The 12013-nt window shown below is 38.3% G+C and overlaps 1 protein-coding gene across 3 annotated transcripts in view; it reads right to left on the bottom strand.

Annotated features, from left to right (window-relative positions):
• Positions 1 to 12013, bottom strand: part of ccser2 (coiled-coil serine rich protein 2) — a 350893-nt gene that overhangs the window by 92696 nt on the left and 246184 nt on the right. For all 3 annotated transcript variants that reach the window (XM_033012715.1, XM_033012716.1, XM_033012717.1), the window contains exon 9: positions 1786 to 1872. In XM_033012715.1, coding sequence (XP_032868606.1) covers positions 1786 to 1872 — 87 coding nt within the window. The remainder of the gene's footprint in view (positions 1 to 1785; positions 1873 to 12013) is intronic.

Raw genomic sequence — 12013 nt, 5'->3', positions numbered from 1 at the left:
GTATGAACCATTTATCCCCACTCTCTGCTTCCTATTTGTTAGCCAATCCTCTACCCATGCTAATATATTACCCCCAATCCCATAATTTTTTATTTTTAGCAATAGTCTCTTATGTGGCACCTTGTCAAAAGCCTTTTGGAAGTCCAAGTATACCACATCCACCGGTGGCTTTGGTTGCCTTAATCTCATTGGAATGTGCCACAAGGTAAACTTGAAGGGATGATCCATGTGATAGACAAGTAATTGAAGATGTTGGTTTACAAAAAAGACACAAAATGCTGGAGTAACTCAGCAGGTCAGGCTACATTTCTGGAAAACATGGATAGGTGATGTTTCAGATCGAGCCTGAAGAAGCGTCTCGACCTGAAACATCACCTATCCATGTTCTCCAGAGATGTTGCTGGACCATCTGAATTACTTCAGCACTTTGTGTCTTTCCACAGTTATTTGTGCCAAATTCCTTTTGTCTGTCCTCATGTTATTGCTCTCTTTCACTCCTACCATTCTTACCTAATCTTTAGTTCAAGTTCAAGTGAGTTTATTGTCATGTGTCCCTGTATAGGACAATGAAATTCTTGCTTTGCTTAAGCACACAGAAAATAGTAGGCATTTACTACAAAACAGATAAATGTGTCCATATACCATGATATAAATATATACACACATGAATAAATAAACTGGTAAAGTGCAAATAACAGAAAGTGGTTATTAATAATCATAGTTTTGTCCGAGCCAGGTTTAATAGCCTGATGGCTGTGGGGAAGTAGCTATTCCTGAACCTGGTTGTTGCAGTCTTCAGGCTCCTGTACCTTCTACCTGAAGGTAGCAGGGAGATGAGTGTGTGGCCAGGATGGTGTGGGTCTTTGATGATACTGCCAGACTTTTTGAGGCAGCGACTGCGATAAATCCTCTCGATGGAAGGAAGGTCAGAGCCGATGATGGACTGGGGCAGTGTTTACTACTTTTTGTAGTCTTTTCCTCTCCAGGGCATTAGTTGTAGAATATACGAATCTGGCTTTGCTTTCAGAGATCTCAGATCTTCTGTAATGGTCTCAGTGAAATGAAGCAAATATATGTTCCAGAGCCCACAAATATTCCATAGGTAAATATCATAGTGGTGACAGTTCACCACCGTTTCTTCCTTTTTGACTGCTTATTCCAAGCCTACATTGCCCCAAAATATGTAGGAAACAACTACAGATGCTGGTTTAAATCAAAGTTAGACATAAAATGTTGGAGTAACTCAGCGGGACAGGAGAGAATGAAAAGGAATGGGTGACGTTTCGGGTCAAGACCCTCCTTCAGACTGAAGAAGGGTCTCGAGCCAAACGACACCCATTCCTTCTCTCCAGAAATGCTGCCTGTCCCGCTGAGTTACTCCAGCATTTTGTGTCTTGCCCAAAAATATATTTTTTTAATGTTTTAAAAAGCAGAAGATATTTTCCCACGTATTAAATCACACCCTGCAATCTGTTTAGGTTACTGTTGTCATATTCTTAAACTATTATCTGCAATAATAATATGGTATTAATGATGGGCAAGGTTATTCTCCTGCAGTAAAATACATCTTTGACAGTTATATTGCAGCTAATGCAGAGGGAAACAAACAGTGTGTGTATGTGCCATGGTCAGTATCAACCAGTCACTATGATCACTTGAATGGATCCAACAACACCAATGGCAAACAACATTATTTTTTTGTAAATCATAAATTTAGCTGACACTGTTTTGTTAATGGCAGTTAATGAATGGATATGGTAATAATTTCTAAGGTGACAAACTCACCAGTTGTTGTTGTAAATATTCAATCATCTGATCTTTTCTTTTCATTTCCTCTTGCAAAATCTGGATCTCTCCAAGTAGCTCATCAGTCTGGACAAGAAGAAAAGCAACAAGTAATTATGTTATGTATAAATTCAAAAGCATAGATTCACCAACCTGGCTGACCATAATTTGTCACAATGGCAAATATATTTTATTAAATTCTATAAGTATGATATCACAGATACGTACAGATGTCATGTACGATACAGCAGCAAACATACTCATTTCAGCCTCAGCGGGTTATTACAGACTTAAAAGTATTTTCACAGATGAGCAAAGTTCCAGCTGACACACCAGTGCAATACTAATGGAGTTCTGCACTCCAGAGGTTGCAATGAAGACATGCCTGGTCAAAAATCAATAAGTTTTTGGGTATTATTGGAATCAAGAGCCAGGGTAGTTCAGGACAGCAACACTAAGATGAAGGATGCGCCTTGATCTATTGAATAACAGAGCAGGATTGAAGGGTCAAATGACCTCTTCCTATCTCTTACGAATTCTCTCAAAGCACTACATCAAAGAGTTAGGCATCACCCCTTCTGCCTTGGGCCAATATATATTCCCCAATAAACATAATTAAAATAGTTTATCTGATGGTTTTCATGTGGCCTGAAATGTGAGCTTATTGTGCGTACATTTGGAGTGGCACGGTAGAGCAGCGGAGCGGCATGGTGACGCAGCAGTATTGCTGGCTTACAATGTCCAAGACCCGGGTTGAAACCTGAGAACGGGTGCTGTCTGTATGGAGTTTATACCTTCTCCCCGTGACCATGCGAGTTTTCCCCGGAGCTCCGGTTTTCTCCCCACTCCAAAGATGTACAGGTTTGCAGTTTAACTGGCTTCAGTAAAGATTGTGGGGTGGAAGATTGCAACCTTCACGTGGTCCGCCCTGTTTCGACTAATGCAATCAACTCGACGTGCACAAACGGAAGATCAAATAGAACAAGTTGCCCAACAACTTTAAGCTGTGCACGCCACACGAAAGAAGAAGAAGAAGTAAAGATTGTAAATTATCCCTAGTGTGTAAGATAATGCGTGTACGGGGATCACTGTTTGGCGCGTACTCAGTGGGCCAATGGGCCTGTTTCCACGCTGTATCTCTAAATTAAACTAAAATTAGCTTATTTTTAATTACAGTAGCGCCTAAAGCTCAAAATCTTCACTGACGATAAAGCACTTCAGGACATCAAGGCTGTGAAAGATGTTAACCAGATTTTTGTGCTCTAGATCTAAGGGATACCTAGTTAGCAGAAGAAATAAAAGGAGGGATAAAACATTCAGCTCCTTGCCCACGCTCAGCCATTCAAAATGATCACGCCTGATCTTTCACCCCAGTTCCACTTTTCTGCACTCCATATCGATTGATCTCTTCAATATCCAAAAATAAATTAGTCTCCGACTTGAATATAGTCAATAGATGAATCTCTAAAGCCCTTTTGCGGAGAGAATTCCAAAGATTCATTACCCTGTGGGTGAAGATTTTTTTTAATCATCAAGCTTGAATATCCAACTGTGCCTCCCGAGATAAAAGACACTCAACTCCAGCAAAATATCATTCCTTTATTGAAACTATCAAGCCCTATAAGAATGTTTTAATACCTCAATGAGTTCACAGCTCACTCATCTAAATGCCCAACAGTACAGGCTTAGTCTATTTAATCTCTCTTCTTAATCAATCCAGCGATCTTTTCATCATACTGCCTTTGCTGTTTTATCTTTAAGTAGGTAATCAGATTTGTATATAATATTCCAGATGTAATTTTATCGGGGCCTGGTAAAATTTCATGACAACTTTATTCATACTCATTTATTTTTGCAATAGCAGCCAACATACTATTTACCTTCCTTGCTCTTTGCTGTACCAATTCATTTCCATTAATTTGCATAAAGGACACCTCAGCTTTTAACATTGACAATTTTCAACTCAGCCCATCTAAAAATAAAGCTCGGCTCAATCACTTAGCTTGTCTATGCCCTCTTAAAGACTCTCTGCATCCTCTTCACAACTCAATCCAGTCTTTCATCACCAACAAAAGTGGATAATTCATTGGTTTTGCTCATCCAACAGAGATTCACAGTTATATTGCAAGAAAACAAACCCTTCAGGTCAACTCAACCATGCCAATCAAAATTCCTATCTACACTAACTCCATTTGCATGCATTTGGCCCATACCCTCTAAGGCTTTCTGACCGATGTACCTGTCCAAGTATCTTCTAACTTTAGTGATTGTATCTGGCAGCTTATTCTATCTACCCACAACCTCTGCATGAAAAGATTGCTACTCAGATCCCGTTCTTTCCCCTCGCACTTTAAACGTGCGTCAAGCTTTAGCATCTTCTACCCTGGGAAACATTTTGTGCCTATCTACCCTTTGTATGTCTCTCGTAATTTCAAAAGTCTCTCAGGTCATCAGTCCACCATGTCCGGTTCCCTGGAAATAAGCCCCAGCCTATCCATTCACTACTTAGGACACTGAGTGCAGGCAACACAGTGGTGAATCTTGTCTGCACCATTTCTAGGTAAATCGCATCCTTCCTATTGCACGACCACCAGAACTGCACATTATACTTCAACTGCAGCCTAACCAACTGTAACATGACTTCCCAAATCCTATATTCAATGCTTCAGGCAATGAAGGCAAGCATTCATATGGGTAATAAAGCACAAAGCTCAGTTGATGCAGTGGCAGAAATACTGCAAACCACCTCAAATGCTTTTGTGAACTTTGCTTGCTAAAACTAACGGCCTAATTAGACTTTGCCTTCTAAGGTGCCACCACCTACTTGTTAACCGGGAAGGAGACATGGGCACAATAAACAGATCCCTGCAATATAGGCATTGAGCAAATTTGGCTCTTTATTCCAATAATGATAAAGTAATGAGAAGAAATGCCTTGAAATAATCCTTAGTTTGACAGAATAGTCATTTATATGATGTTTCCATTTTTGGAGAATCTAAAAGTGGCGCTTTTAAATGTAATATAGAAACATAGAAACATAGAAATTAGGTGCAGGAGTAGGCCATTCGGCCCTTCGAGCCTGCACCGCCATTCAATATGATCATGGCAGATCATCCAACTCAGTATCCCGTACCTGCCTTCTCTCCATACCCTCTGATCCCCTTAGCCACAAGGGCCACATCTAACTCCCTCTTAAATATAGCCAATGAACTGGCCTCAACTACCCTCTGTGGCAGGGAGTTCCAGAGATTCACCACTCTCTGTGTGAAAAAAGTTCTTCTCATCTCGGTTTTAAAGGATTTCCCCCTTATCCTTAAGCTGTGACCCCTTGTCCTGGACTTCCCCAACATCGGGAGCAATCTTCCTGCATCTAGCCTGTCCAACCCCTTAAGAATTTTGTAAGTTTCTATAAGATCCCCTCTCAATCTCCTAAATTCTAGAGAGTATAAACCAAGTCTATCCAGTCTTTCTTCATAAGACAGTCCTGACATCCCATGAATCAGTCTGGTGAACCTTCTCTGCACTCCCTCTATGGCAATAATGTCCTTCCTCAGATTTGGAGACCCAAACTGTACGCAATACTCCAGGTGTGGTCTCACCAAGACCCTGTACAACTGCAGTAGAACCTCCCTGCTCCTATACTCAAATCCTTTTGCTATGAAAGCTAACATACCATTCGCTTTCTTCACTGCCTGCTGCACCTGCATGCCCACTTTCAATGACTGGTGTACCATGACACCCAGGTCTCGCTACATCTCCCCTTTTCCTAGTCGGCCACCATTTAGATAATAGTCTGCTTTCCTGTTTTTGCCACCAATATGAGTTTATGAATAAGTTTATTGGCCAAGTATTCACTTACAAGGAAATTGCCTTGGTGCTCTGTCCGCATGTGACAACGTGACATACAGTGACAGTTAGGAATGACACATAAAACATTAAACATTAATAATAAAACATTATCGATTAAACATATGAATTAAATAAAATACCAGAGCAAAACGAGGCTACAGATTTGTGGTTATTGAATAGAGCTACTACTCGCGGAAAAAAAGCTGTTTTTATGTCTGGCTGTGGCAGCTTTGACATAATCATATGAAATCCAGCAAGAAACTCAGATTAATTTTGTTAGCTAGGGAGTGGTTAAAAAAGTAAAACTCTTTGCTAATGGATCTTTATGAGATGAATCATGGATGTATTTATGGGGGAAATGGAAGCTTTTAGTTAAAAAGTCAAGTATTGTATGGTGTGAGGGGACTCATGTGGTACATACACATTCCCATAGACCATTTGGGTAAAATGATCTCTTTCAGTGTTGTATGTTTTTAAATAGGTGACCAAATACATTTTATAATACACACTTATCAACCCACTTGCCTGCAATGAACCCACTTTCATTTAAAGTTTGATGGAAGTCAAACCCAATGAAACTAAATAAATGTAAAAGTTTATGGAAAAAAGTAATCAATAAAAAGTTCTGGAAGGGCAAAAGAATAAGGTTGAAATGAAAAATAATGATTGATGAGAATGTCACAAAAATAAAGCAAGAATTAATCAAATATGTAAACTAGACCAAATGAAAAAAATGACACAAATGATAACATTATCAATTCTAACCTCTGTACTAATGTTGGTCATTAATTGCAATTTATTTTTCATTTATTCATCTACACATTGGTCATTTTCTCCCCTAGTCTGTACATCATCCTAGTCAGTAACTTTGGCCTTGACAAACATAAGGGTTAGCACTACACGCTACGAATCCCAGCTGTGGAGACACTGGTATCGTTGTCTCGTTGTAGGACATTGATCATCTTTTAATCTGGATTTTTAACTTAAGTATTGTGGGGTTTAAAAAATATATAAATTATGATGTTTTTATGTGATATACCATGATTTTATATGTATTTATGATATTTGATATGCAATGCATTTTCAAAATGTAATGTTGCCCCTTGTCTGGACCTTGAGTCCATAATAAAGTTTATTATATTATTATTATTATTATTATATTTTCAATGTTCTTGTAATTTTTATTGTGATATTTGTTAACAATTGCTGTTTGGGACTGTGCAAAGGTTTGGATCTGTATTTTGCTTAAGACTATCTGCTTCTCCATTGAACAAACCAGCACCATTGAGTATGAGTTCTTCTCTATAGCAACATAAAATTGAATCTGGCTCTGCTGAATCCCATTTACGTGACTGTGTTCTGTCAGGTCTGTCGAACAAGCATGATTTTGAGGTAATGTATTACATGTACAACATGATTACTAATCTGCAGTCTTCCTCACAGCATGAAGAATATGCCAACAATGAATGGCTTTGCCACCAGGAAAAATATGACTGACTATAATGATGAAAAGCCAGTTGTTAATGCATTTAGCCATTATTAATACATTTACAAACATCAATTTTCAGTTTTAAATGGACACAAATCAGAGAGATGGAATCATGGTCAAAAGAGGTCAGAAAACATTTTGTACTTTTGGAATTATTTTGAAATTGTGCTTGTATTTTGTGTCCATAATCCAAGTTGCTGCCATCAAGCTGGGAGAGCACTGTCCATTAAGTCTAACAAACAGCAATGGGTCCTAATGAGCACCAGCAACTTATAATTGTAATTTATTCACATTGAAATATATAAAATATTCAAATCTATATTCAAAGTTGACTGCTCCATAAGGAAACAGCTGCCCATTCAGGATTTAATTTATTCCAGGAGACCTACTGTTATGTTTTCTCTTTTAATACAATCCAGTTCCATTTTATCTCCCCCTCAACCTGTTTTTTCCTTTGAAGAAATTGTATCAGACAATGTGAAATGTGGCCACATTCAGACAACTATCACAAGTTAAAGCAACTAAAACAGTGAATAAACCTTTGAAATTATAATGTTTTAAAGAGAACATACAATTGACTGGTGTCATAGAGTCAGAGTGTGGAAACACGCCATTTGGTATGATTCTTTCATGCTGACCTATTGCCCATCTATGTTATTCCCATTTTCCTGCATTTGGTCCATTCCCCTCAATTTGTTTCCTATTCTTGTATCTGTTCCTGTTTAATTGCTTTTTGAATGCTGTAATTGCACTTGTACTCTGTACTCATACTCTGCAGAAAAAAAATGCCCCACACGTCTCTCCTCTCCCCTTAAACCTATGTGCTCTAAATCTAGATTCAACTACTCTTGGAACATGGTTGTGATAATCTATCCTATATATGTGGATCATAATTTTACAAATCTCTATATGCACTCTCCTGTGCTCTAATGAGAACCATCACAGCCTATTCAATCATTCCTTGCAACTGAACCCTTCCAGTCCAGGCAACACCCTGGCGAATCACTTCTTGCACTCTTTATAGTGCCCCCACATCCTTCCTATTATGCAGTGACTTGAACTCTGCATACTATTCCAAGTGTGACCTCATCAACGTTTTGTTCAGCTCTCCAAACTCTTACACACAATACCCTTTCCTGTGAAGGCAAGCAAGCAAAATGAATTCTTCACAACCTTATCCACATAATAGAAACATAGCAAATAGGTGCAGGAATAGGCTACTCGGCCTTTCGAGCCTGCAGCATCATTCAATATGATCATGACTGATCATCCAGAATCAGAACCCCGTTCCTACTTTCTCCCCATATCCCTTGATTCTGATATCCTAATGCCTTTTCAGGGAGCTGTGAACTTGCACCTTAAGATCCTTCTGCACATCAACATTTCTACGGTCTTCGCACTTTACTGTATATGTCCAGCCAAAATTAGACAACCCATTAATGTATTACTTGACACTTGCCTGGATTAAATTCCACTGCCGTGCCTTCACTCAACTTTCCAGCTGGTCTATGTCTCTTCGCGGACCTGGTGGACCTGTTTCCGAGCTCCCAGTCAACGTTTGCCAGCCCCTGTTCCACACTATTGAAATCAGACCTCCCCCCAATTTAAAACCAGAGTTCTAGGTCCAACCCAGTACTTTTCCAGGACTTCCTTAAATCTTATCGAGTTGTGGCCATATTCACAAAGTGCTCCTCCACAGACACTTCCACCACTTTCCTAGCCTCCTTACCTAAAATACGGTCAAGTACAACTCCTTTCCTTGTAGACTCTCTGTGTGTTGCTGTAAAAACTCACCTGGGATGCATTTAACAAATTCCACCATTTTCAGGGACTGTGAACTTGCCGTTCAAGGTGCCTTGCACCAAGACAATCCTTGTAAATGGTGGAAAGTTGGACAATCACCACTACAACCCTGCTGCTATTACATTCTATCGCTAATTGATTTTAGATAGCAGAAAAAGAATCAAAACCATGTGTTTGAACAAACTGTAATTATGAGACTACATAGCAACAATATCAGCAAAAATAGAAGGCAGGAATGTAAAACTCAATCTAATAAAAGAATCATAACCAATTAGAAGTAAACACAGAAAATGTTGTTAACACTCAGCATGTGTGTGAGGGAAATTAAATTAGGACTTGCTCTGAAAAATTAATTTACTTTCCCCTTTATAGATGCAATCAGAACTGCCGAATATTTCTCCAATTTCTGTTTATAGTTTAATGTTAGATTAAAGATTCAGAGGAATGTTGTCTGGACTGGATTGATTGATTGATTGAAAGATATAGCATGGAAACAGGTATATGGGCTCACCTAGTCCACATCGATTATCTGCTCGCACTAGTTCTATGTTATCCCGCTGTTTCATCCATTCCCTGAACACTTGGGGCAATTTTATAGAGGCCAATTAACCTACAAACCTGTACGTCCATGAGATGTGGGAGGAAACCCACACGGTCCCAGGGGGAATGTGCAAACTCTATACAGACAGAGTACCCAGAGGAAACCCACACGGTCACAGGGGGAATGTGCAAACTCTATACAGACAGCTCCAGAGATCAGGATTGACCCTGGGTCTCTGGCACCATGAGGCAGCAGCTCAACCAGCTGCATCACCACGCCAACCATTAATACAGATTTTTAGTATACAGTTTATTTTTCTAATCCATTGCTGTTGGAAGGAAAAAATGTATATTAAAAGGTTGGCTAATAATTTTGATAAAGTGAAAAAAGAGATTAACAATGGAAACATAAATTTAATGGAGTACTTGGTAGCAGAAAATAATTAAGTGACAATAACTCTTCCTAGCATTTAAGCGTTACTTTAAAAAATGGCATTCTTCAGCCCTAATCCTAACTCTATTTCTTTTTTCACTTGGCTGGCTACACAGCAATATGTTGAATAATAAATTACAGCATAGTTTTTTCTATGAATTATTGTATAAATTGAATCCAATTAAATAAATACTTAACCTTTAAACAAGTTCATTAAAAAAAAATTAAGGTACAGTCAAACTGAAGTCAGACATCAGCACATAGTCCTTATGGCTAATAATTTAATTAATAATAAATGCAACAAGTGGTAATTGGCAATCAAAATAATTTATAAATTAAAGCTGATGGTAAAATATGCATGAAATTGGCAATCTAATCAATTTATTACACCAAAGCCTTGAATTGTCCGATATTAATACATGCAATTATTTTGATGTGTTAATTAGCAATTAAATAGAGATTTTACTATCAGAAACTTATTGATATATTTTATTATCAATTGCTCAATACATATTTTGAACAAACATTGGATGTGAAAATGAAACATTGTGAATGCTTTTTCCCTTCATTGTTTTTAAGATCATTTTAGTAAAGATCGCGCACACACTCAATCTGTGCCAATGGAGCAGGATACAGATCATAATTCAATCTGTCCCAGTACTATGCATACTGAAAGAAAAAGGCTTCAATATAAACAGATCAGTTTAATCCATGATTTGAAAGTTTCAATCCTGGTACTGAGACTAGTTAAAACAAAATAACCTTTGTACCATTCGTTCTACAAAAGATCAGAGTCCTACAAAACAGAGAACGTTTCAGGAACAATTGGAGGCTTCAGAGAGGGTGCAGAAAGGTTTATCAGAATGCTGTCTGGATTGGAGTGTATTAGCTAGAACGAGAGGTTAGAGGAGGGGGAGGGGGAGGAGGATGAGAAAAGATCAAGAAGTTATGGGAACATGTTCACAAATGGTTGAGGTAGGATGAGAAGAAAGGGGAGGTTCTGCCACGTGTGCAGGGAGGCAAACGTGAAGGTTGAGCAAGGGAAAAAACAGAATATGTTTTTTAATGGTAGCACGAGTATTATATTTATATTTTTTCATACATCAGGAAGTCAACGCCAAACATGCTTGAATTTCAAGCACACTTTCAGGGAGATCTGACCGGCAGCACCGACATTGAGGCTGGACTGACACAAATGCTGCATGGTCTGGCAACAAGTCTTCAAGGCAGATTGCATGACATGAGTGACGCACTCTGCGAGGCAATGAAGATCGTCAGCTTCAACTTCTGGCCAGAAGGCAGACTATCAGGTGATATTTCAGCAAGAGCAATGTTGCAAAATTTTCATGGGCATTTTTACAGATTTTTACAGTAAATTTAAAATATGTAGAATTTTTAAAGTATGATGAATTACATAGTTTTGTTCAGTATGTTTAATTCAATTCATCTCAAAGTAATTAATTTTAATTGCAAAGCCTAGTTCCTGCAGCCCCCTTGTAGCTTACAATAGGAGTCAGATATTTTTAATACCACTGTGGAGGAAATTTGGAGCAAATCTTAATGTATGATTCACTGTATGATTCTCTCTGAATTTGCTGCACGTTAATTCTTTATAAAGCTTTCTATTGTAAGCTACAATGGATCATAATCTAAACTTTACCGTAAAGGTAAAGTTACAACTAGTCTATAACAATGATTACATACTTGAGATTTAATATAAAAATATAGGAAGATATTCTGCACATTGACAGTGTCATCAGTTGATTAAGTACAACATAAGTTCAAAGTATGTGCCCTAAGCGCTAGTAGTTGACTGAGTCAATATTTATTTTGTTTATTTTCCGCAGATTTCGGAAATGAAGCTGTCCAGTCACTGGCACAGCACTCAAGGGCAGCCGAACCACAGTACACGTGAACCCAAGAAAACTGGGAGTAGGGAGTAGAGTGGGACCTCCTGAAAGCGAGGATAAGTTCCCAATCAAAGTAAATGTTCAAATATTCATTTAAATTATCCAGTTGTAGTATTGCCATACCTTTGAAGAATTCAAAACTTAATTTAATAAATATTTTCACGTGACAAGTCTGATTGTAATACGTTTTAATGACTCTACATA

Source organism: Amblyraja radiata, chromosome 37 (assembly GCF_010909765.2).
Source record: "Amblyraja radiata isolate CabotCenter1 chromosome 37, sAmbRad1.1.pri, whole genome shotgun sequence".
Lineage (NCBI taxonomy): Eukaryota > Metazoa > Chordata > Chondrichthyes > Rajiformes > Rajidae > Amblyraja > Amblyraja radiata.
The sequence above is the reverse complement of the archived record's forward strand: the minus strand, read 5'-3'. Positions and strand labels throughout refer to the sequence as shown.